Source organism: Emericellopsis atlantica (assembly GCF_019669845.1).
Source record: "Emericellopsis atlantica unplaced genomic scaffold F5Z01scaffold_3, whole genome shotgun sequence".
Taxonomy (NCBI): Eukaryota; Fungi; Ascomycota; class Sordariomycetes; order Hypocreales; family Bionectriaceae; genus Emericellopsis; species Emericellopsis atlantica.
The window spans coordinates 359,986-383,758 of record NW_025764705.1 but is presented as its reverse complement, the minus strand read 5'-3'; the positions used below and the strand labels follow the sequence as shown (position 1 = coordinate 383,758).

The 23,773-nt window shown below is 56.1% G+C and overlaps 7 protein-coding genes and 1 non-coding gene across 8 annotated transcripts; 2 read left to right on the top strand and 6 right to left on the bottom strand.

The window, feature by feature from the left end:
• Window positions 1-133: 133 nt before the first annotated feature.
• On the bottom strand, window positions 134-1,386 carry F5Z01DRAFT_670606 (phosphatase 2C-like domain-containing protein; the record flags this gene model as incomplete). Its single annotated transcript, XM_046264583.1, has 3 exons — window positions 134-189; window positions 251-930; window positions 980-1,386. 3 exons carry the CDS (start codon window positions 1,384-1,386, stop codon window positions 134-136), a joined length of 1,143 nt encoding a protein of 380 aa, XP_046121873.1.
• Window positions 1,387-2,662: 1,276 nt separating this feature from the next.
• On the bottom strand, window positions 2,663-3,294 carry F5Z01DRAFT_644671 (uncharacterized protein). Its single transcript, XM_046262794.1, has one exon. The coding sequence runs from the start codon at window positions 3,190-3,192 to the stop codon at window positions 2,902-2,904; it is 291 nt and encodes a 96-aa protein (XP_046121872.1). The 5' UTR covers window positions 3,193-3,294; the 3' UTR covers window positions 2,663-2,901.
• A 3,068-nt stretch (window positions 3,295-6,362) lies between these two features.
• Window positions 6,363-9,800, top strand: F5Z01DRAFT_679289 (PH domain-containing protein; the record flags this gene model as incomplete). The annotated part of the gene is made up of 4 exons (XM_046265507.1): window positions 6,363-6,771; window positions 6,865-7,022; window positions 7,077-8,721; window positions 8,746-9,800. 4 exons carry the CDS (start codon window positions 6,363-6,365, stop codon window positions 9,798-9,800), a joined length of 3,267 nt encoding a protein of 1,088 aa, XP_046121871.1.
• Window positions 9,801-11,004: 1,204 nt separating this feature from the next.
• Window positions 11,005-14,788, top strand: F5Z01DRAFT_615550 (uncharacterized protein; the record flags this gene model as incomplete). The annotated part of the gene is made up of 3 exons (XM_046260869.1): window positions 11,005-11,029; window positions 11,093-12,135; window positions 12,200-14,788. 3 exons carry the CDS (start codon window positions 11,005-11,007, stop codon window positions 14,786-14,788), a joined length of 3,657 nt encoding a protein of 1,218 aa, XP_046121870.1.
• Window positions 14,789-15,333: 545 nt separating this feature from the next.
• F5Z01DRAFT_692827 (uncharacterized protein) lies at window positions 15,334-18,719 on the bottom strand (the record flags this gene model as incomplete). The annotated part of the gene is made up of 4 exons (XM_046266197.1): window positions 15,334-15,798; window positions 15,851-16,082; window positions 16,122-17,717; window positions 17,760-18,719. The coding sequence occupies 4 exons, from the start codon at window positions 18,717-18,719 to the stop codon at window positions 15,638-15,640; spliced, it is 2,949 nt and encodes a 982-aa protein (XP_046121869.1). The 3' UTR covers window positions 15,334-15,637.
• A 472-nt stretch (window positions 18,720-19,191) lies between these two features.
• Window positions 19,192-21,951, bottom strand: F5Z01DRAFT_644645 (oligosaccharyl transferase STT3 subunit). The gene is made up of 4 exons (XM_046262793.1): window positions 21,704-21,951; window positions 21,626-21,649; window positions 19,771-21,571; window positions 19,192-19,716 (listed from the first exon to the last, which is right to left on the bottom strand). Exons 1-4 carry the CDS (start codon window positions 21,828-21,830, stop codon window positions 19,449-19,451), a joined length of 2,220 nt encoding a protein of 739 aa, XP_046121868.1. The 5' UTR covers window positions 21,831-21,951; the 3' UTR covers window positions 19,192-19,448.
• A 237-nt stretch (window positions 21,952-22,188) lies between these two features.
• F5Z01DRAFT_644643 (ATP synthase E chain-domain-containing protein) lies at window positions 22,189-23,242 on the bottom strand. The gene is made up of 3 exons (XM_046262792.1): window positions 22,966-23,242; window positions 22,658-22,841; window positions 22,189-22,552 (listed from the first exon to the last, which is right to left on the bottom strand). The coding sequence occupies exons 1-3, from the start codon at window positions 22,984-22,986 to the stop codon at window positions 22,479-22,481; spliced, it is 279 nt and encodes a 92-aa protein (XP_046121867.1). The 5' UTR covers window positions 22,987-23,242; the 3' UTR covers window positions 22,189-22,478.
• A 426-nt stretch (window positions 23,243-23,668) lies between these two features.
• On the bottom strand, window positions 23,669-23,756 carry F5Z01DRAFT_t21. The gene has a single exon. It is a non-coding gene; the product is annotated as a tRNA-Gln (tRNA).
• Between the last annotated feature and the right edge of the window lie 17 nt (window positions 23,757-23,773).

Genomic DNA, 23,773 nt, shown 5'->3' with positions numbered 1-23,773 from the left:
GCAAGACGACACACCTTGCATTGCTGTATACGTAGTACGACAGGGTGATGTTGACTGTAATTAATTCATGCTATAACATTATGCACCTAGATCTGCAAGTGCTATTCTATCTGTTTGAGAGAAGACTCTCTATTTAGTCATCGTTTTTGATACACAACGCCGCCACGACGCTGATATCGTCTAGTTTGCCTAGTAATCGTGAGCATAAACATCCCATCTCGCAACGCTGGCCCGGGTTGTTCAGACTCACCTCCTTCACTGGCCAAGCCCTCGTCGATCGCATGTTCCATAAAAGGGCTCTCAGCATAAGGATCAAGCGCAATGGTTTTGGCCGCAGCGACGAGCTCCCGTGCAGCTGCGCGCATGCCGCCGTTCCTCCCGCCTGTCCGATCGCGCTTGTCCTTGGAGATGGGATCAGACTCCCACTTCCTGATGGACGTCAACACGGTATCAACAATCTCGTGTTCCCACAAGTTGTCAATGACGCCGTCGGACATGGCAAGCACCACATCGCCTACTTCAAGATCGACCTGATCCATGACGGCATTCTCCTTTGGCGAGTCGGGGCTGTTTGTGCCCAGCTGGCGGGGGCAATCAAACCAGTGCCATTGCTCTTTAGTCTTGTAAACGACCTCTTGGTCCTTTGGCCGCAGGACCATAACCTGGCAATCCCCGAGGTTGGTTACATAGAGTGTCGGAGAAGGGCCCTGTCCGTTTGATGTCTCGGGCAACGTGTAATGCAACTGAGCCCCGCAGGCTGTCGTAGTTCCTTGCCAGTCGTGTTTTCCGGTCGCTTCGGTCGTTTGCTCGAAGGCTCGTTGGAGGGCAGACACGGGGTCTGGGACTGGAGGCTCACCCGAGAGGTCGTCGTGCGCAATAGCCCCATCCACGAGCATAGCCCAGTAGTGTATGATCAAACGCGACCACAGTCTGCACATTTGTTAGGCGAAGCCCTGTAGCTGATTGGTAGCCAACTCACCCAGCGTGACCACGAGGGCGCGCTGCCCAGGCGCCAACGCCGTCGTTGGCGCAGATGAAGTAGTCGCTCTCGTACACGGCATCATCGCCATTCGTCTGTCCGCGGATCAGCTCCCCCTCGACGTAGGCGCGCCGATCGCGGCTCAGGTTGTGCGTGCTGAGGGGATCTGAGAAAGAGGCAGACGGCGGCGAGTTGAACGGCGGCGGAAACGGCCTCGGTGTCCTCTTTGCGAACAAGGCAACACCAGTGTCGAACCGAAAGGGGAGCCGTGTTGGAGGGTGTCCTGTCCGTGTCGCGATGGTTCGTCTGTGCCCGTTATCGTCGCGGCAGCGGCAGCCCCGCCATGGTACCAATGCTCGCGGTCGTCGTGTCGCGAGCGTGAAGCGTGGTGGATGTGACGGGCGCATTCCAACCCAGATGGGCGCCGAAGCGAATGGATGCCCCTCAACGCGCGTGGATATCCCGCGGGTTACGAGGCCGCGGTCGATGGGTTCGATACTTGCATTGGTGGGAAAGTGAAGCTTCGACGCAGCAGGGGCATGGTGTTGACGTGGGAATCCGTGGTCACCCAGCTAAGGCCGCATTTTGGGCGACCGCCACGTGATAACTCCCGATACTTTGAGACACCGCCATCTTCTACAGGCACCTTCACAACTACTGCAGAAGATCGCCTCACTCCTGGTTTCTTCTTGCTCCCCCTGCGATTGACCTCTTTTGACTTTGGTTCGTATCGCGTATAACGGGAAACATCCAATGGAATATGGTGACCAGACTGGGTGGCTAAGGTACTTACCTTACGTGTGTGTTGGCTGTCCGACACCACGACCCGACGTCCACAGTTGAGCTACCCTGCGCATGCTAGGCACTGCTAAAGTCCATCACCACTTGACGCGGCTTATGAATGCTTGCAGCAAATTAAATAGACCGGGTGGTCATAAGGGCATCATTGCCTGCTCTTATTTGCAAGAAATGGTGTGTCTGACACTATGTGCATATATGCCACAGTTTGATAAAGGTCATCGTTATAACTGGAGTCCACGCACGAGAAGCAGCAACTGTTGATAAAACGACTACGTTATAATACTTTTATACTACGTACTCCACAGAGTAACTCTGCAGTAGTGATTACGGTAGTATATCTCCAAATCGCGACGGGTAGAATATGTCAAGATATGACAAACGCGGCAGCGTCAAGGCAAGCTGTTTGGCAACCGCATAATTTCAACAGCATGACGCACACCAGAAGCACGAGGAGCAATATTCACTGTGCGCTCTGTAGAAACCGCCCACTGTATATAAGCTTTAAAGTCATCGCGGGGATGGTGATATCCGACAGTCCGGGTTTGGCAGCGGTTGAGGACTGTGCTTTCAATAATGACGTAGGTATCTCCGTACAGGGTCCGTGGGATCGATCCGGATGCAAATCAACCGACTGGAAAGTGACAGATCGCTATCAGTGATCACCCAGCCAAGTCCCACAAGAAATTGCAATTCGGGGGTTGGTCTATCAGTATTATCACCGCAGCTTGCAAGTCCCAGCGACAAGTGCAACAGTCAAACAAGGAGGAACCAAAGCCCAATGGATGTACAAGTAAAGCGAGGATCATTGATTGCGTAACACTCACCGACTGGGCTGTGAAGTAAAGTCTGCATCCGCAATTCCGCTGTAATTACCCCCCCCCCCCCAAGAGAGCGCGTCATCCGTACGGTGCCCAGAGTCTGTCTCAGGGTGAAATGTCTCTGGCCAACCAACCACCACCTAGTTTATGCCAAGTCACTGCACGTACATCCCAAAATCTGCGTCCCTAGGATCTAAGCCATGATGCCAAGGCGAGGAGTAACAAGAGTGTCTGTTGGGCAAGCGGCAGTTTGCAACGGCGGTATTCCCAATTTCACAGCCGGGCTCGATCACATGTGCCTTACTAGCGCTGCTCAATCAAAGGAGATGAGTAGCTGTCGGTCCTTTGAGAAACAAAACACATGCACTGACTGTACGGAGTTGTCCTTCGAAGCAGTGTATGATAATAGCGTACGAGGAGGCTTGAAGCACATGCGGGGATGGCACGGCGCGCCATCAGTTGCTTTTCCCAGCAAATCAGTTGTATGAATGACTCAATGAGAGCCATTAGGACAAACCGGGCCAGCGCGACAAACATATAAATCACGAGGGCACTGGAATGTGATGGTGCGGGACACATGGGACGCTGCATCATCGAGAAATCCCCAAAATGCGCTTCTCCTTTCCGAGAGCAGGTGAATGTGGAATCCCATTCCTTATCTAAGTTAGTAGGCACAACAAATGAAGCTAGATTCGGGAACAACAAGACGACAATGTTCAGCTGGTCGATCTCGGCTTCGCGGGCACTGGGCAGTACCTGCATGCGGCGGACGAGCGTGAGATGCAATGCAACACCACGCACCACGCATCACGGATTATTACGATGCACCCTCTCTAGAAGCATCCCGCGAAACGCCAGCCAGGATTGGAAGTCATTGCAGCTTCTAGATTCGTGAAGACCCATCAGGGCTCGGTTTGTATGTGGAGTACGTGCGTACGTACGTAACCACGTAATGCTCTGAGCGACACCGTGACGAGACTGGAGTGGACGTGAGCAAGCCGTGAGGCTTTGAGCTGCTGTGGTGGATCAGTGCAAGTACATGTACTCCGTAGTGATTAGGCGCTGAAGCCGGCGCTTGCTGTCCTCTCACCAACCACAAACACCACCTGTCCCTGACACGCAGCGCGTTAAGCGGCGCATTTGAAGATGGTGAGGCAGGGCGAAGCAGCGAGAACGGCGACGCTGGCCCAGAGCGACTATACAAGTACGTATGCGCGGAGAACTGTATGAGCGGTGACGGCGGCGGTCGTAGTAGAAAATAACGTAGGTGGCTTTGAGCCTCTAACAGCTCTGAGCTGGCAGGTCGGGATCCATTTCTCGGCAATAATGCAATTATTAGTTGATGCGCATCGATTTGATAGTGCATGTAGACGCGCACCGTGTGGAGCAGTGCGCGGCTAGACCCAAAGCGTAGCTGAGCTCAATTCAATGGCTGGGAAAGTTGACTGGACGAGCAGACTGGATTTCATGATCCCGGCGTGGGCGCTACGCGGACGGCAGCTCGGACGTATGTTATGTATGATTTCATCTTTACTGGGCACGAGTGATTGAGGCACACTGGAATATAATCAAGGCCTCTGTGCTGTCAGCTGCTCTCCTTGTTTCCCATCATACATCCATCATTGTACGAATTGCTTGCGCCTGTGGTGGTGTACCGTGTCCGTCGCCTATACCCCGATCGAGGTACGTACCTTCCCAACAACGTCAACTCAAGCCACCGCTGCACCCTAGTCGACGCCCATACACGTGGAAGATGTCATGCCGCAAGCACAGCGAGATTGACTTGTTCCCTCGAAGCAAAGATGCCATAATAATCTGACGTTTGAACAAAGTATTATATCACTTCACCGTATATCTTGGAGGCTACCTGTGCATCGTCGCTTCGACAGCCAGTACAGACGAGCCGTTATCAACGCCAGCAGCTGCTGCCAAGTGCGGACTTCCGGATACTATCTCCAAGCCAAGTGTGAGTGCAACCTCCAAACACCGAAGCAGCCGCTCGTGACCACAGACCGTGGTCTGGGGGAAGGGGAGAGGGGGTTCCTTGTCCTTGGCCGATTGTCGATTGATCGATGGGTTGTTGGCATCCGTTCTGGGGCATTGCATCTTGCTTTGAAGCAGCCAGTTCTGGCTCTCCGGCAAGGCTGGAGTGCAGTGCCCTGGCGAATGCCGAGACCAACAACTGCCCAGCCTGACCGCCGCTCCCCATTCTTTTATTATCCCGCAAGCACGAGGAGAGAGGTAGGGAGGGAGCTTTTATCATTGCTTGCTGGTTTATTTTAATACCTTACCAGGACGCTGGCATCCCCTCCTTCCAGACCTCTCACTCTGTACTCACTTGTTTGGCAACACCTGGCCGGAAGGATAAATACAAGATTGCGCTTGGGCAGACACCTAGAAACTTACACACAACGCAGTGCCCAACATCGAATCGAGCTTCACCTCAGTTTCCGGGTCAGCCACCTTACATCGCCAAAGTCTTGACTCAACTTGGCTTGTTATTTCCACCTTTGTCTCTCGGGCAAGTACCTTGGGCAAATCCTCGCCTGAGATCACGCAGCATATCAACGCTTCGCACACACCTGTTTCACCTGCGCCTGACCTTGATTCTTTTCTTCTTCACATCTTTTGTTTCCGATACCCGACCTTGAGCTCTCGGATCTTGGTCCTGCCACCTTGCACCGTTTTGTGCGCAGCGCATCTCACATCTCACACGCAGACTGTCCGATCCGCATCCACACGAGCAGTATTTCGCTGACTACACACTCGACCTTTGTTGTCTATCTGCAACAGACACTACGAATTTAGGACACTTGAGGTTTCAGGCCTTTGCTTGCTGTCTCAGCGAACCGTCAAGTCCTCCACGAGGCGCAGTCGACAAAATGGGTCGCAATAGAGGTTCGTCGCTTTCTCGTATCCCCTTTGGCTCATTTCACTTCATTCCACTGCCCGTTCCGAAAAGTCCGAATCGGGGGACCAGGGTGCTGTTTTGGCCGGCCAGTCTCTGCATCGTTGATTCCTGGCGTGCATTGGCAATGCACGCATGTCAATCCGCCATTACAGGCTTGCAGCATCATGCCCTGACTCGTCGCACATGGATTGCCTCATCATTTCCATCAGAAGAGACATGAGACTGGAGAGGCAAGCTCAAGGGATCATCATCATCGACCGGACCCGGGGTACAAGGCGGACCCTACGTCAATCACTGACGTGTAAGCCCGCCAAAGGCTGCGCGCCAACTGATGTGCCAGGCAGGGGACTGGATTGGACACGCGCGCGCGACATTTGCCAGGCTCTGGGCAGCTGGGCATTCTCAGGCGGTGATGCCGCCCAACCCGGTTGGCCGGACCTGGGCATTTCCAGTGGTTGCGTCGCCCAACGAATGAGCGGGGCCCACACCAAGCGCTGCCAGGCCAGTGTCAGTGGACTCAGGGCTCACCGCAACCCCGAGGAAAATAGAGGGACCAGACTGTCTTGGCCCTGATTCCTGAAGCAACACGTACCCTCCAGGCGCCTCCGTGACTGGACCCCCTCTAGTCCAGTCCCCGCCCCGCCTCTGGACCTTCTAGCGTCCATCCAGGCTTAGGGACCACCGTACCACCACTGCACGACGGCACACCTGCACACCTGGACGCCTGGACGCCCCCTCCCGCCAGGAGTTGGATCGCGGCCAGCCAGACTCATCCCAGGCCATTCCACGCAACATTATTGCTGAATTTACCACATCATTTGCTGACTACCTCTCGTGTACAGTCCTCTCGTTCATGTCCCAGTTTTCGGCCGGGTCAAAAGCGCCGTCACCATCTTCCTCTCCCCCAAACGACTCCCCTCTTACCAGCGAGGACAGTGTCGCCGCCGCGAAGAAAGACACCTTTGTTCAGCAACGTGGGCACCAGCGTGTTCCCTCCCGCCCTTTAACGCCGCCGACGGATGGGGACTATCACGGGCAGGGGTCCCCTCTAAACAAAGCATCCTCTCCAGGTAATAGCGTACATCGTCACAAGCGCTCCAACTCTCGACCGCTCTCCATCGTACACGCCTGGTCACCGCCCAAGATGGACGTCAACGAAGATACCATCCCAGAGCTTCAGCCCGTCTTCTCGTTCTTAAACAGCCATTCCAACAAGCTCTACCATGAGGGTTATTTCCTCAAGCTGGACGATCAAAACAGCCGTAAGTTGCCAAGTCGGCTTCCACAGCAGCCACGGATGCCACCTTGCCCCTCCATTGCGTGAGAGTTCCGCGCTGACACTGGCTTCACCACAGAGGGCAAACCCAATCCCGATCGGACATGGACCGAATGCTTCGCGCAACTCGTGGGCACCGTCCTCTCGCTATGGGACGCTGCTGAGCTTGACGCCGCGGGCGAGGACGGGGAGGTGCTCCCCAAGTTTCTCAATCTGACAGACGCTTCCGTCAAAATGGTAGGTCATGCCCTGCGATCCGGCCATTGCCAGCCAAACTGACCACGGTGTCAGATCGAGTCGCTGCCCACGCGCTCTACCGACGAACAGCCTCTCCAGAACATCCTCAGTGTCTCCACGGCCGGTCGTAATCGCTACTTGCTGCACTTCAACTCGCACCACTCTCTTGTGCAGTGGACAGCAGCCATCCGCCTCGCCATCTATGAACACAACACCTTGCAGGAGGCGTACACCGGCGCTCTGATCGCAGGCAAAGCCAGGTCTGTGAACAACATCAACGTGATCATGGAGCGCTCCCGCTTCAACACAGAGGAGTGGGTGCGAGTCCGCTTTGGTGCCGGCGTCCCCTGGAGACGCTGCTGGTGCGTGATTACGCCTCCCAACGAGAAGGAGTACGCCAAGCAGCAGAAGGAGATGCGGAAACGATCGCCGTACGATCGTTCTCACATACCCAATCTCAAAGGTGACATCAAATTCTACGACCAAAAGGCCGACGGCAAGAAGCAGAAGAAATTGCAGCCCATTGCGACCATCACCGACGCCTACTCGGCATATGCCATCTACCCTCAAGCAAAGGCGCTCATCGACGCATCCACCCTGCTGAAGATTGAAGGCAATGTGACTGTCCACACGGAACCCCCCACCTCGTCCGAGGGCTTCGTCTTCATCATGCCCGAGGTGCGTCCCATGGTCAGTGGCTTTGAGATGCTCCTGCGTTTCCTGTTCCCGACCTGGGACACGTTTGCCTTGTACGGTCGTCCCGGAAAGCTCGTCGCCAGCATTCTTGATTCGAGATCCCTCATGTTCGCCATGCCCAAGCACAAGCGCTACGGGTACCTGGAACCCTTGGATGTGACCAACCTGATCAACGAAGGCTCCAGCGGTACTTGGACCGAGCAGGAGTGGCGAAGGCGCCTCAAGGAGGCTACAGGCACGCGCATGAACGCTATTGAGGATGGCACCAGGTCACCCAAGTCTCACTCGCGCAGTGCAAGCCGGAGCAGTGGTAACAAGGTGTCGTTTGGTCAAGATACCGGCAGGCCCAAGGTGGGCTTTGCAGGTGAGCAGGTCAGGGGCTCGCGATCCTTCTCTCTCAACGGTCCCAACGCTCCACCTGGACATGGCACACCCGGCGCACCTAATCCCGGTCAGGAGCAAATGGCACGTGGCCATGTGCGCAACAATTCGGACCCAAGCTCGCCAGGCGCCAATCCCTACGACAACCACCACGGCACGCCGCCGGTGCGCGACCTGAGCAACATGCGTAGCCTGAACACACCCGAGCCTGTCTCGCGACCCCCTGAATTCGGAGCCAAGCAGCACCAGGGCCGTCCTATCAGCAGGGCCTACCACTCACCGGAACTGCGTAGGGCTAACAGCCGCCTCTCTGCCACCACGCTCGCGCAACTGGCCAAGGCCGGCGGACTCGAGGTCAACGACCAGAACACTGGAATGCCACAGGATAGGAGGGCGATGGAGGATGGAGCCATTGCAGGGCCTTCGGTACATCACCACGCCAACCCCATGGGAGCATCTGCTAACGACAACCGTTCTCGTGAAGCTCTGAGACCTCCAGGTCAAAACCCGTCGCACATGCCAGCGCCGCTCAACCTTCCGCCGAACCGATCAGAGTCCCCGTATGGCCCGCCGAGTCCCTATGGCGCTGGGCCCAACTCATCTCGACCGAGTACGTCAGACGGTCGCCGTTCGCCTTACCCGCCAGGGCAGCCAGGTACCCCCGGGAGCCAGATGGGCGTCGCCGGCGCGCCTCGATCGCCTCGCCCACCACCTCAGGGCGCCCCTCAGGGTGCACCAGGCCAGCCCCCACCAGGCCGTGGGCGTCCGCCGCCCAACATGCGACCACCACAGAATGGCCCCCCTTCCGACTACTTTGGCCGCGGCCGAGGCGGGCCTCCTCCAGGCCAAGGCGGCCGCGGTGGTTATGGGCCTCCAGGCCACGCCCAGCGGATGGTGCTTCCGGAGAGATCCGCAAGCTTGAATAAGCACGGGAGCACCACCGCCGACGAGATCATCGAGTCGTACACAACGGAGCGTGGCCCGCCACGCGATCAGTATGGGCGTCCGCCTCCTAGCCGTGGCGCGCCTGGCCCAGGCTACGGGTTCGCGGACGGGCCTGGACCCGATCCACGCCGTGGCCCCCCGACTCCCATGGACTATGCCGACAGCTACGCCCCGGCTGGCTCCAACCCTTACCAGGACGATGGTGGCTACCCGGATGAGGCGCGGTCTCGTGCCGGCACGATGCGGTCTACGGGCAGTAACCATGAGCCCGGCGCCGCTCGGTCTGACTATGGCTTCCCAGATGGCGGCTACGGACCACCTGGTGCTGGGCCTGGCCCTGCTCACGGACCGCGGGGCTTCGCGCCCCCTCACCAAGGGCCGCCTGCTCTTTTTGCCCAGCCTCAGCGTCCATACTCTCCGGGCGGTTCACGTCCAGGCACGGCTGGTAGGAACTCACCTGCGCCTCCATCTGGCCGGGGGGGTATGAGGCCCGACCAGCCTCAGCAGCGCAACATGAATTGGCAAGCGCCCCCGGGATCCCCAGGCCCGGGGGGGCCTCATCCTTATGGCAACAGAGGTGCTGCCCCCAGTCCTGGTCCGGGCGGTCCTCCTGGCCAGCCCAACAGCTTCTCGCGGCCTCTGCAACCGGGTGTCCCGCCCACTGATACTCGCCACATGCCACCACCGGGACAGTACGGAGCTCCGTCGCCTGGACAACCAAACGTCCACCCCCATTACCAAGGACAGGCGTTCTAGAAGCGCGCGTGCGCATGGTACAACCAACAAGGACAGGATTTGCGGCGGCATTGTGCAAAGAAAGGACAGAAGCAGGCCGGATTCTACCGTGCATGGATATTGGTGCGTCTTTAAATTCCGGCTCCAAGAACAGAAAGAACTCGACGACGACGACGACGAAGCATACTATGCGTGTGCCCCGCAAGCAAACATATAGGCGTTTTACAACCACAGCCATGCTGTGTGATTTTTCTTTTTCATCCTTCTTGCAGACTTTTTTCACTTGTATGCATTCAAGAGGCACAGGCAACAATAACGGACAGGACGGGTGTCACTACATTTCCACCATGGGTATGGTTTCTCTCATGTCATGCATCAACAACTAGGACGAGCCGGGATGTGCTAGCTGGATATATCTGTCAAACAAATATCAAAGTCACGTATCTGAGTCACGCGGTGAATGATGTGCTACTTAGTTCCTCTTGTCGTTCGCACAGGATGGCGACGAGTGACTACGCCACGTGAGGCGGGGACTGGGACGCGAGATCTCTAGTCTGCCTTGGCTCACTTGGCTTGGGGCGAGGGATACGGGCATTATAACATTGTAGAGTACCAGTGCAGCCAGCATAAACGTATTGGTTCATTGTTGAAGAATGCAGAGGCGTTCAAGTAGTACCTGAGTACCTAGAGACTTGGACTGCTGGACGGCAGGCTGCCGTCCAACCCCCGCCAAAGTACCCAAAGCCGCAGCAGCAGCTGTCGTGACCCTATCACCCACCCACTTCCATCCACCACCAATCCATCCATTCACCACAGTCCAGCCCGTTGGCCTGCCTGTCATTGCAAGCTCGTCCAATCAATTCTGTTATTCTTTGTTTTTCCTTTCCCCTGCTCCCCTAGTCGAGCATACCTCCTCGGACAGGACTCGGATCTGCTCACGCGTTCGCGCTTGTTGTATTCGTCATTCTTCTACGTATGCTGCATCCATCTTCTGTCCTCAATCACCCTGCCAACCACCAAGCGAATCTATGCCTCGACCTCCATGCGAATCCGAGCGAACAGCGACCTGATATTGCAACAACTAGACGTCTACTTTACGCCCCAACGGTGGCACGAACGACCCGCGAACACTTGACCGCACCGAAGCACTAGGCGGATCCTGGTGCGACTCTATCATTGCGCTGCCCGGTCGAGCCCCAGAAGTCGGAACGGGCTTCTTCTCCCAATGGACGGCGAAGAGCCCACGCAAGGTAACTAACCTCCCACCCTCTCCCAACGCGACGGAGCTTCCCAGGCTGATCACCACGTACCAGCAACCCAAAATGTCCTCGATCCCCGCCGTGTAGGCAAGCAGAACTCGGGTTTCTCAGACGAGGATGTGTCGGACATAATATGCGTGCTGTACCCGCACTCGGACTCGGCCAAAGAAGAGGTCGCGCGCTTGGCTCAGGAGGACTCGCCGTACATCATCGGTAAGGACGAGGCGGACGGCGTCGAGCCAGACTACGAGCTCGAGGACCATGCCAGTCGTTTTGAGTCAGCGCCCGCCAACCATGGCAATTACGCCATCATACTCCGTCTGTCTGCCCAGGTCAAGAACCCCCTTGCTGGATTTGCCTTTGGCAGGAACCCGGCCCGATGCGACCTCGTCTTCGCCAACGATCCCTTGAAACGTGTCAGCAATGTGCACTTTCGCATCTACGTAAACGAATACGGAAACGTCATGATCGAGGACCAGTCCACCAACGGGACCTTTGTCGACCGTCACCTTCTCACCTCTCGACCTAAGAATGGAGGACCGCCCGTGACGCGATGGGTCCTGAGCTCAGGTACCATCATCATGATCTACCTGCACAACACGGTCTCCGACCTGACCTTTCGGGTGCGCATCCCCCGACGCGACGACGAGTACGACCAGGCCTACACCGACAAGGTGGCCGAGCACTTTACGCGGCATGGACTCCAAGAGGACGGAGGTGCTGCTGCAGTTCCCGTTCCGGCGCCCCGGCCTGCGCCACCGGCGGACGGACCCCCAGACATCTTCAAGGGACCTCCCAGGCCTGCCTCCAATCCTCGCGCGCACCCGCGAGCGCAGGCTGCCGATGTGGCGACAAGGTCTCCGTCCAAGCGGAGGGAGATTCAGAATCCGATGCGCAGGGAGTGGACTGGGTCTGGCACGTACAACAAGATTGGGAAAATAGGCAAGGGGGCCTTTGCCATTGTCTACAAGGTCACGTCCAAGTACAACGGCATTCCGTACGCCGCCAAAGAGCTAGAGAAGAGGCGTTTCATCAAAGACGGCGTGTTGGATCAGAAGGTGGAGAATGAGATGAATATCATGAAGAGAATTCAGCATGTTAGTGTCCCCTTCCTGTTTGCGTGCCCACCTTGCGTCGTCACTCACTGATCTGTGCAAACAGCCGAATATTGTACGATACATTGAGAACTTTGACTGGGACGACCGACTCCTGATCATCATCATGGAGTACGTGCCCGGTGGCGACCTGGGCAAGTACCTTGCCGACCAAGCCAACGGGCCCTTTTCCGAAGACATGGCGCAGACAATAGCGAAGCAGCTGCTCGGCGCCCTCGAGTACCTGCACAAGAACAACATTACCCACCGCGATGTCAAGCCGGACAATATCCTCCTCAACAGCCTCGACCCCCTAGACGTCAAGCTGACCGACTTTGGCCTCTCCAAGATGGTGGAAGGCGAGCAGACCGGCCTGCGGACGTTTTGTGGCACCCTGCTGTACTGCGCCCCCGAGGTCTACACCGAGTACGCAGAGTATGATGACAATGGCTTCCGGATCCGTGGCACTAAGGTTCGCCGGATGCCCGGCCAGCGTTACAACCACGCCGTGGACATTTGGTCCTTGGGGGGCGTCTTGTTCTTCGTACTGACCAAATCGCCACCGTATCCCGTGCAGAACGGCGTCAGCTACTCGGAGCTATTGCATAAGATCATGACTACGCGGCTGAACACTGTCCCCCTGCAGAGGGAAGGGGTGTCGGAGCGCGGCATCGACTTCTTGTCGCGTATGCTGCAGAGACGGCCTGAGAACCGCGCGACGGTGTTGGAGCTCGACACACACGCGTGGCTGGGCGGCGACGGCTCCATCATAGATGCGTCTCAATCGTACGACGAGATTACAGACGATGAGGACTTGGCCACGTATTCGCAGCAGCAGCAGCAGCAGCCGCCTCAGCAAGATTGGCGAGAAGAGGAGCGGGTCAGCGATTCCGGGGGCGAGGAGTCCGAAAAGGAAAACGCAGGGCTAGGCCAACCACGCCGTTTGTTTGGCGAGGTCGGTGTGTCCGCCGTTGGAAGTTCTGGTGTCATACCAGATGACTTTTTGAACCTGCCCGTGAGTCAGCGCGATGACGAGGCGTTCAACTCGTACAATGACAGCGGCTACGACCATGGAGCCTCAGGGACACCTGCGGCGACCCGGACATATCAACGCGACGACCGCCAAGTCGCGGGCTCTGTCGGGCAAAACCAGTCGGCTGATCAACTGCAGAGTCTGGTCGAGTTTGTCGCCTCCCAGAGCCTAAACGGGCACGAGACGGCCAAGCTGGAGACGAATGTGTCTCACTTTCAATCCCTGGACTTTATCGGCAGCAAGCGGAAACCTCCATCCCAGGAAGCCAATGATAGCATGGACAGCGAGCATGTATCCTTGGACAAGCCGCTCATGAAACGACTCAAGTCCGAGGGCAATATCGAGGGCCTTCTGGAGGATAGTTTCAGCGAGGCTGAACTGCTCGCTTGTGTGCCGCAGATAAGCAGACTGCAATCAGGCCGTCAAATCGACCGGGCTGTGACCAAGACTGAATGGTGGACCAAAGACAGGTCGACGTGGCATCTTGACTATCCCGAGATGACACACCTTCAATTTGCTGCTTTCAAGGAAGCGGCTAGACAGCGAGGCGAGGAGATATCACCCGGCAAGTCGCCTCTATGGTGGCTTGCGATGCAGTACTTCCCCTCGACAGCGACGACCAACGGACCGCTATCGCCATCACCACAGAGCTTAGCACAGACACACATCGGTGCTCTGAAGCGTGATGAGCGCAGGGCCAGTGGCAACCCCCAGTACTTCCCGCCTACTGCCGTGCCCTCGGAGCCACATCTGCCGGACACGCAGCCGCCGGGCCAGCAGCTGGTCGTTCCCTTGCCAGACGAGCACAACCAGCGTGCCATAGGGCTCATCGAGTCACAGGCCAACTCGTATGTGGGCGGCATCTCGTTTCCCATCATGACCCCCTTTACCTCGTTTGGTCGGCACGACGACAACATCCAAGTATTCCAACCCCTGACCGAGTCGCGGGTTCCCAAATTCGCGTTCAAGATTGTGCTCTGGAAAGAAGGATACGATCCACACAAACATCACACGACGAGGAACCCCTACCCATGGGTACAGCCGCCGTCAACGGGCGACGAGGACGCCTACACTTTTTGGATCTCCACAAAGGCAACACTCGGCATCCACGTCAACGGACACTTGCTCCCATCGGACGATCCAAAGAACCCACGCGGACCAGCGAGGAACTGGATGCAGCTACAGGACGGCGACAGTCTTGGCATATGGGGTTCGCCCGAAGCCAAGGCCCAGACCGTGTTGTCTTTCCGTTGTTTCTGGGGCGGATCGTCTCACGCCCGTCAGGACGCGACCAAGCCCCCCGTCATGGCCCCGCCCGATATCGCCGAGAAGCTCGACGTGGCCTATCCCAAAGTCGAGAAGCGTGTGCGCGACGACCTGGAGAGCAAGCGGCTCTGGACGAGCGCCAACGAGGATCTCGCCAGACGAGAGCAGAACATTGAGCGGGAGCGGGAGAGGAGTCGGGCCTTTGAAATGAAACGACAAGAGGCTATTGCGTTCCTGCGGAGTAAGGCGACGCAGCAGCAGCAGCAGCAGCAGCAGCAGTTTGGGCGTTTGTCGAGAAACGAGTCCCCGGCCAGCGCGCCGCCCGCGTCGAGTAACTTTGGGGGTTGGCCACAGTGAAGTGGCACATCATATACATACACTTTGATATCAATAGACATGTAGAGGACTGAAAACAATCATCTTGACAAGTGGCTTTTCTTTTGGTATCGAGAAATACTCGAATGAACACGGAGAGCAATGACTACTTTTAGCCGTTGGTGCCATACCAAGTCTTCCTGCAGACACGGGACCGAAAGGAAAAAAAGGACAGAAACAAACAGAAACAAACACAGTAGCTTCTGGCCATCTAGTGGCCTCTCCATTCTTCCACCAAAGACAGAGACGAAAGGACTGCCCATCGCTTCATGTATCGTGCGTGTCCCCCCAATTGTTGGTTGCTCTAGTGAAGATGCAAGGTGTATATCTGCCTGCTCTCCGCTCTCAGTCTAGCGTTCGTTTTGTTTGTCCAACTCTAATCTTCCCAGTGTCTCCCGGCTAAGCCAAGATCAGGGGAACATTTTCTTTTTTGTGTGTGTCTCGTATCGAGCCAAGAGAAGTAGACAAAAGCGCAGACTCTTCAGTCCTCGTAAACAAGGAGGATGGAAGAGAAAAAGAAGAAATCAAGAAAGGAAAGAAAGAAACCAAAGTAAAAAAGTAGCTCCACAAGAGTTGACGAGGTGATATAGCCTTTGCAGTCCAGTAACAGATATGACAAGTGTAAAAAGGGGGGGTGCGGCTCTGTTGCTGCCTCCCTCCCAAACAGGGGTTGGTTGGTGCGTATCGATGTAACAAGGTGATGGTAAAGCGCTCGGTAAAAGCAGGGTACATGTGTAGTAGTGGGCAAGTACAGTGCCTGGTTGTTGACGCGATGATTTCGTGTTCGTGTGTCGTAGTCGGTCATGTTGTTGTTACAGCCATGGTGGCGGCTCAGCAAGTGCTCTTGTCCGTGACCAATGTTGACAGCAGACACGGAACATCAAAGTCACGGCCAGAGTCTTCGTCAGAGCTGGTGTCCTCAGACTCGGGGCTCTCGTTGACGATGGTCTTGCCGTCCAGATCTAGGACGGGGATAGCGTCAAGTCCGTATTCTGGAAGTGTTAGTTACATTCACTTGAGAGTCAGGCGAGAACTGGTCCTTACCGAGCAAAAGGGGTTTCCTGACAGGAGAGCTGGTAGTGGAGTCTGCCTCCTCAATGATGGGCTCTGAATCGTAGATGGTGTCATGCGCAGCAGAGTGGAAGTGTGACGCGTGCTGCTTCGTCGTGGAAGAGTAAAAGTCCGACGCTCCTCTAGCGGAACTTCCTGGGGTGCTGAAAAATGCAAAAGCCCCCGAATTAGAGGCAAATGATAGAGGGCTCGAGTGATCGTTGGTCTGGTGGTGAGGGCCGGAATTCTCCTAGTCATTACGAACAGTCTCCGAGGGCTGCTGATCAACAGGGCCATCCGCATGAGGACATGGCGGTGGGCTGCTGGGCATCCCCTCGTATTTGTCCGCTGCGTCGTTAAAGTAGGAGCTGAAGTCGCTTCGTTGAGAATGCGGCATCGAGAACGAGTCGCCAGCTTCAGTGTTGGAAACACTATGGGACCGTTCTCCGTACCATTCGGGAGGTTCCTTGGGCGTGCATGGCGAGGAATGACCGTTGATGTCACTCCAATCCCAAGCTTTGGTCTTGAAGCCAGCATCCGAGCTGAAAGCACCACCATAGCCACTGAAGGCGCCTCGTGTATGGTCCCGAGTCGATTGAGAGTAGCGGTCCTCGAGGCCCCGGGGCATCCCGTCATCATACTCATCGTATGCCTCTGGATGAGAAGCATTGCTGGAGAAAGAGCCCAGGCGCTCAGACGTGGACAGAGGCCTCCCACATTCGTCCATCAGGGGATTGCATCCGTAGGTGCCAATGCGGCTGGGCTGTGTGTTGTCGTCAGGCTTGATGGCCTCCTCTGTTTCTTCATTAGAAGCGAAACCACTTTCGGAGGGCGATCGTGAACGCCTGACGCCGACCAAGTTTTTGAACTTGACCGTCTTGCTGCTCGATGCAACAGATCCACTGCCGACTTCTGACAAATCCGAACTGGTCGTTGACTTTGTGGGTGACGAGGAATCCATGCCCAGTCCTCCATCCTGTACAAAGGTCTTGCATCTCAGTATAGAGGACAATCTTGTATTTCTGGTACCATTGGAGACGACGCTGGGAGTATAGGGAGAAGATACCTCTTGGCTCGTTTCGTTATGAATGAAAGTGCTACTCGGACGGGCAAGCAGTGGCGTAGTCACGTCCTCCATGAATGGTGGCCGGTATTGGGAACGTGACTGCTCCTGCTCGTAGCTGTTGCTGAACGCTGTCTCCAAAATAGGCTCTCGTCCCTCTCTGCGTCTAGATGCCCCATGATCTCGCTTTGGGAGATAGGCTGGTGTAGAGGATCCGTCGAGGATGGGACTGGCTGACAATGGGCTGCGATGCTTGAGCTCTGGTGACTCTAGCAGTCGAGATGCGGCGTCATGTGATTCCTCGAGAGCGTCTTGGGGGGTGTTGCTTCCAGACTCTTCGTGACTGTTGTCGCTCGGGCTCGTGCCCATCTCATTCTCGCACCGAACGCAGTAGTTGACAAGCAGTTTGTCCTCAGGCCTGCCTGGATGTTCATTGTTGAACGAGCGAGAGCGGTAGATACCGCAGCCGAAGCAAACATGTCGCTTGAGCTTTCCGATGACCCCAGTCTTGTGTAGTTTTGCACGACAATTCTCGCAGAGGCTGGGCTGCTTGGTCTTTCCAGGTGCGATCACATGCTTCTCGTGATATTTGCGCGAGCGGATGCATCCACACCCAGCACAAGCGTGCAAGAGACCCTTGTCCTGGAGTACAGCCCGGTCTTCGGGTCTTTTGCCAGACTGCTCGGCAATGATGGGCGCAGAACTCTTGAGAACGGCAGGATCGTGGTCGTTGCGGACGCTCGCGTGATGATCACCGTCAAGTGGCTTCTGTCCTTGCTGCTGATTCTGACCAGATGCCTAATCCAGCGTGGAATTCAACTGCCCCTGCAGAACGTTTACTTGTGCTTTGAGCTGCGGGTCGTCTGGGCGCGCCGCGAGGGCGGCGAGGGCCGCGTCAAGACTGCGTTGCTGATGATGCAGATTCTGAGCTGGTGACTGGCGCAGCGGATTTTGATGGAGTGCAGAGTTACCCAAAACTGTGGAAAGACCGATGTCGTTCCACTGATGGTAGGCCGGGGCCAGTTTTGATGAGCCGCTCTCAGGGGATCGGGTCAGATAGGTAGACGTTGGGTAGTACTGATGAGGAACAGCCCAGGGCATCCAGGCACTGTTGTCTGAACTGTGAGGTGTCGGTGAGAACTGCTTGGCATGGCGGGCATGATTGACATTCTTGGGCATCGAGGTTCGCGTGTTGTGCAGCGCAGTTGCATCAGTCTTCATGAGCGAGCGCGGTACGACATTCGCGACGCGTCTGCCTTTGTTCGAGCTCTTCCTCTCTGGACGGCGAGAGGTGGGCAATAGCTGTACGTCAGAGTCAAATGAGCTATCCGGCTCCTCGTCCTCTTCATTGTCCTCGTCCTCGTGCTGTGCATTCTTCTTCAGACATTGGCGAGCCTTGGAGCCCCTCTGCGTTCGTTTCGATGTCTTCTTCCTGTGCTTGCGTGATTGTCTCTTAGGCGAGGAGCCAGTGTCTGAAGCGACACTGTCCGTATTCGATGTAGAATCAAGACCAGACTCTGATGAAGTTTGGCACTTGGGTGTCTTGCAATGCTTCGCTGTGCAATTTGAACTCGTCTTTGCAATGGCAGCTTTTGGCGGCTTAGCCACGAAGGGCGGCTGTCCCGCGTTTGTCTGTTTGTTGTGGCAAGCTACCACAGCCGATGGCGCTCCAGTGCCTTGCGATCTCGCCTCGTTCTTCTTCACCAACTGCCGACGCGTCGGAATGTTGAAGGCAGTCAAGAGCAAGTCAACTTCGGGAGATCCACGACGCTTGACCTTGCGGCCAGCGAGCAGTCCCATCATTGAGCGTACAGGGAGCCAGAGGAACAACAATGAGCGCAGTTGTCGCAATGTATTCGTGTCGCTCGATAGAAAAGGGAGGAAGTGAGGATATGTAGAGGTTTGAGATCAAAGCAACGGAGAGTGTCGAGGTGAGATGGAAAATTTTTCGCTGGCCATCTCAAGTTGTGTGCGTGGTGAGCGTAGATTGAGTTGAAAATCAGGGCAAGCTCACTGCGTGGCTGTGCGCAGAGACCAGACGCTGTTCCTCACTCAGCCTTGGGTGAGTCAAGGCCTAGCAGATCGGAGAAAAGAGTCTGAGGCGAAGTGAGTGTGCAGTGGAAAGGTCCAAGTCCGTGTACCTGGCAAGCAATGTAAACAATAGGGGTCGGAGGGGCTACAAGACGATATCTCAGGCAGCGATAACATCCAAGCATGCGGGTGTCACTCGCACGCCCTCGTGAATGCTCCATTCCATACATCTGCTAACGTGCTCCAAAGGAAATCAGTGACTGATCTCGTCAGGCAGCCTCGTACTATTGGGACGACTCACGAGCCAGTCGCTGCCCATATCTGGACGTCGCATGGCACCCACCACAGCTTCATGACATCAAGGCAGTCTGCGCACCGAGTTCAATCAATGGTGTACATTAGGGAGCTCTATCTCCCCAAGATAGACCGTGTGGCCAGCCATCTCTCTATCCGTTCATGTTTTATCTTGGCCAGATTTACTTGCTATCTCCCTCCCACCTAATCGACGCGCAGCACCCGCGGGCCACGCTTCTTGGTCGCCTTCTTCTTCTGTCCGCGGTCGAAAGCGGCAGCAGAAAAGTGGTCGCGACCAACATTGTCCAGATCCTTGACCTTGTAGATACGAATGATCCAGTTCTCGGTGGTGTACGCCTCCTCGATGGTGTTGAGAACGGGTCCTTCGGACGGCAGTTGAACGCCACGGACTCTGTCAGCAGCCTTGCCAGGCGGGAACATGGACTGGTAGTTGTGGTACGACATCTTGTACCTATCGAGGCATTAGCATGAGGGGCCCCGTCACGAACGTCAAGCAAGCACTTACATCAAGCTGTTCTTCATGGTATCGGTCGCGCCATCGTCGACGCGGTACTCGCCGCGAGCAGTGAAAAAGTCGCGCTCCTTGACCTCCTCAGGCCAGATGCCCTCGGCAATGCGGACCATCCAGAGGAACTTGTTGATGTCGTCACCGGAGTAGCCCAGCAGTCCACCAAAGACAATAAGCACGTAGTCCACCTCGTGCTGCCGCATGATAGGATAGCTGACTTCCTCTCGGGAGCTCATCGCCTTGCCGACAGTGGCAATGTGCGTATTGTTCCAGGTGTTGTTGTCGACGAGGGTGGGTCGGTCCGCCATGCCGCCAATCTGGTAGCCGTAGTCCCACCACGACATGATCTTGGCGTCCTCCTTTGTGTTCTGGCGAAGCCACTGGTAGGCCTCACGGTAGTCGTCAATGATGTGCTGGCTGCCGTCCGGCATGCGGCTGGCGAGAACAACAGAGGGCGATGAGTAGGCGTTGGAAGTAACCCAGGTGCAGTGGCTGACGAACATCAACAGGTAGACGATCATGGCTCCGACGATGGTGAGCTTGGATACCATGGAGGAGACTCCCAGGGGAGATGCCGTCTTGTCAGCGCTCTTGGGAGCCTTCTTCTCTCCAGCCTCGCTCGTCGACGTCTGGCTCGGCGACTTGACAAGGTAGGTGTCGAGCAGCTTCGAGGCAGCGATGGCAGCCGCCACACACACAATCGGTGTCAATGTCAGCATGAGACGGACCATGACGCCAGCAAAGTAGCTGCCACACAGGGCGTATGTGATGACGAACACATGCTCATCGCGCAGCTCCTTGTACAAAAGCCAAATGCCAGCGGGCAGCAGCCAGACCAGAATGTTGAGGTCAAAGAAGAAGGCCGGCCAGGCAGTGGGCTGGTGCTCGGACACGGAGGCGATGATGGGGATGTGAACCTTGGCGTAGCCCGTGTCCCACAGGGAGTAGAAACGACCGCCCCAGGGCGCAATGTAGCCGAGCGAGGTCAGTGCCACCAGCCCAGCGAGGCCGATGCCGAATGTGGCGACCAACACGGTGATGAGGAAAGCCTGGAACTGGCGGCCCGAGATGGCAGAGCGCACGTAGTCGATGAACCCCACCAGCTGGAGGAAGCCAAAAATGCCCAGAGCTGGCATGTGCTCGCTGGTCTTGACGGGCAAGAATCCGACAAAGGGAATCTGCATGCTGGCCAACGTACCCAGAGCATACCACGTGGTGTAGCTGACATAGAGACGTCTGCTGTAGCGGCCCATGCAGATGAGCACGAATGCGTGCAGAGGCAGGATACAGGTGATAAAGGCGTAACCTCCCCAGGACGCCACCATGTATCCATAGAAGAGCGCGCAGAGAGCACCCCACAGCATCGACCCGAGCTTGAGGGCCTTGATCCAGAGGTAAAAGGTGAATACGAGAAGGAAAATGGCGATGGCCTCGTTGTCGTAGCTGCCGGCGACGGACCTCGAGATGTAGCCGGGGGCAATGCCCATGAAAGCCGCAGCGAGAAGACCAGCGGATGGCGAAGTGGTCATCTCATTCGTGAGGAGATAGGCGGCAAAGGCCGTCAGGCCGGAGAAGGCCGGGGCGAGCAGCACGCAAATGTTTCGAATGTCGATGGGGATCGTGAGGGCTTGGAGGATGTGGTAGATGACACCGCTGGTGACCATGAGGCCGGGATAGAGCGTGCCTCCCGTGACACGTCCCAGGGGATGCCATGTTCGGTCATCGAACCAATCCCAGAACTTGTAGAAACCGTTCGCGACGAGGTACTTGGTGGCGCGGAAGTTGAACCACGGATCGACTAGGAAAGCGTCAGTACGGGGCGATTGACTCTACAGATGTGAGGTGAGCTGACATTCGTGAATAATACTCTCGAAACCTGTAGGATTGAACGATTAGCGCAATGGTACACAAATGCTGCGGTAGTCCTTACGAATAACGGAGAAGAGTCGACTGGCAATGGCCGCGCCAGCAATGAAGAGAAGAATGACGACCCGCAAGAGGGTCCTCGAGCTCTGCGAGGGAGGCCCCAAGAGAGCGTTCTGCTGCGCAACCGCCATGATGGACGATTGATTGACGGAACGCTGTGGGTGAGTCGAAGAGATTGTCAGAGTTGATGTTGGAAAGCTGAGGCGTCGCGGGCATCACAGTAAGGACAGCTTGGAGCTACGACGTCGTAATTTGTGGGGCTATTCCAGTTCCAGGGGCCCCGTCTGGCTCTTCGCTGTAGGACGACCACCCCATCTCCCGGGTATTACCCAGCGCCCTGGAGGCTGGACGCAACATCAATGGCACGATATGGGGTCAGTAACGCCATGTAGAGTTGCCTCGCTTATTAGTCTCCTCGGAGGAAGCTGTCGTATTACGTTTGGCGGGTAGACTGGGTGGCAAGACACCATCATGTCTGATATCGACGACTCCCACTCCCACATCACAGTAACTCTGCAGACCAAGTGGTCTGAATGTACACGCGCGCATATCCATTGTGGTCTAATTGTTGTATTTTACACCTGTACAAAAAGCACAAGAGAACCCAAGGAAATTCTATGCAGTGCCACCACTGTCAGTTGCGATGATACATTGAGCTCGCCGTCCGTCATCCGATGGCTGCAAGTCCATCCTCTCCGCGCGTCTTTGCCGTAGCCGGCCCTCGTTCTGGGGAAATCCGACATGGCATGGCTTCTCGTCCACCTCTGTTCCAAAGCTTCTTAGGCCTTCTCCTCGGACACCTTGAGCAATAGCTTCTCGAGATCGAATTTGGGGTCGGCAGGGTCCATCACAACTGGTTCATGGTCAGCCATTGTCCTCTCCAAGGCCAGCCGCAGACATGCGGCCGCGTCCCGTCGCCGTGCGCGAGAATCGCGCAACGGGCCAGTGATCAACATACCATCGTCGCTCGAGGCGGGGGCAGGGTTCTTCTTCTTCTGGTACTCGGCCTTGGCCTGGTCTATCACCTTTTGCTTCTGCTCCCACTCGTGCTTGTCGTGGATGGCCTTCTGGTTGGCGGTTATCGCCCGCTGGTGCGAGAAGCCGTAGAAGACACCGAAGGCCAGGGCGGACCACCGGAAAACCTGTTTGGGAGGTCAATTAGCTCAATTGTCCATCGCAGCACGTTGTCAAGTTCGTTGGAGGATGCGCAATCGTGATCGGCGTCGATGGAGATCGCTGGGTGGGAGTCGAAGGGAAAGCACGCACGTTGACACCGGTCGAGACCATGATTGCGGTTCGGGGATGAATCGAGTGGCGGACTTTGCGTGGAAAGAGTGCGAGCCCAAGTTGACGATAGGTGCTTCAAGGTGGCACCACGGTACTTGACTTTGTGGTGGAAGGCGAGGTTGCGCTGCGGACTCAAAAGAATTCAAGTTCGGTGTTCGGTCGGGAGAAGTCGCAGATTTTACCTGAGGCGTCAACCGACCGTTCTGTCCATGTCCACTGCCAGCGCGGGTTCAGTCGCTGGGCGGCAGCGCCGCCGCTAGAGGTGGGTCGATGAATCAGCCATTGTGGTCTGGCCATTGGCTGGTGTCACCTAGTCGACAGTCCACCTTAGAAGTACGTAAAGAGCCTTTACGAAGTACGGATGTTGTAGACTACATGTAGGGGTAATTTATTCGTATTGCAAATGAATCAAAGATAGGTGGTCATTACTTCATTCTGCTGCGCATGTTCGCTGTATGACACTATACTTATACCCGTACGGATGGATAGACGTGAACGCATGGAGCTGAACAGGGACACATGGACAAGCTACGCACCGCAATGACCCTCAGCAGACAGACCTATTCCTCACAGGATGAAAAGCTGCTTCATAGTATGGCCACAAAGCAGTATATACTTTTTGGAATGCAAAAAGACATTGACTTCTGCCTAATCACCCAAAAATGCAAAAGGAAAGGCTTGTAGGTCCATCCCGGGTTCGAACCGGGGACTAAAGAAATGTTTTGAAGAGGCATCAAAATCTTTCGTGCTAACCACTACACTAATGGACCGGAGTGATGTGATTGGG

Coding starts and splice junctions, on each gene's coding strand:
- F5Z01DRAFT_644671 (XM_046262794.1), bottom strand. CDS start 3,192: ATGATGCAGCGTCCCATGTGTCCCGCACCATCACATTCCAGTGCCCTC.
- F5Z01DRAFT_644645 (XM_046262793.1), bottom strand. CDS start 21,830: ATGGCGGTTGCGCAGCAGAACGCTCTCTTGGGGCCTCCCTCGCAGAGC. Junction 21,650..21,703: donor TCGACTCTTCTCCGTTATTC/GTAAGGACTACC, acceptor TCAATCCTACAG/GTTTCGAGAGTATTATTCAC. Junction 21,572..21,625: donor CGAGAGTATTATTCACGAAT/GTCAGCTCACCT, acceptor ACGCTTTCCTAG/TCGATCCGTGGTTCAACTTC.
- F5Z01DRAFT_644643 (XM_046262792.1), bottom strand. CDS start 22,986: ATGGTCTCGACCGGTGTCAAC. Junction 22,842..22,965: donor TGGTCTCGACCGGTGTCAAC/GTGCGTGCTTTC, acceptor CCTCCCAAACAG/GTTTTCCGGTGGTCCGCCCT. Junction 22,553..22,657: donor CCCCGCCTCGAGCGACGATG/GTATGTTGATCA, acceptor ACCATGAACCAG/TTGTGATGGACCCTGCCGAC.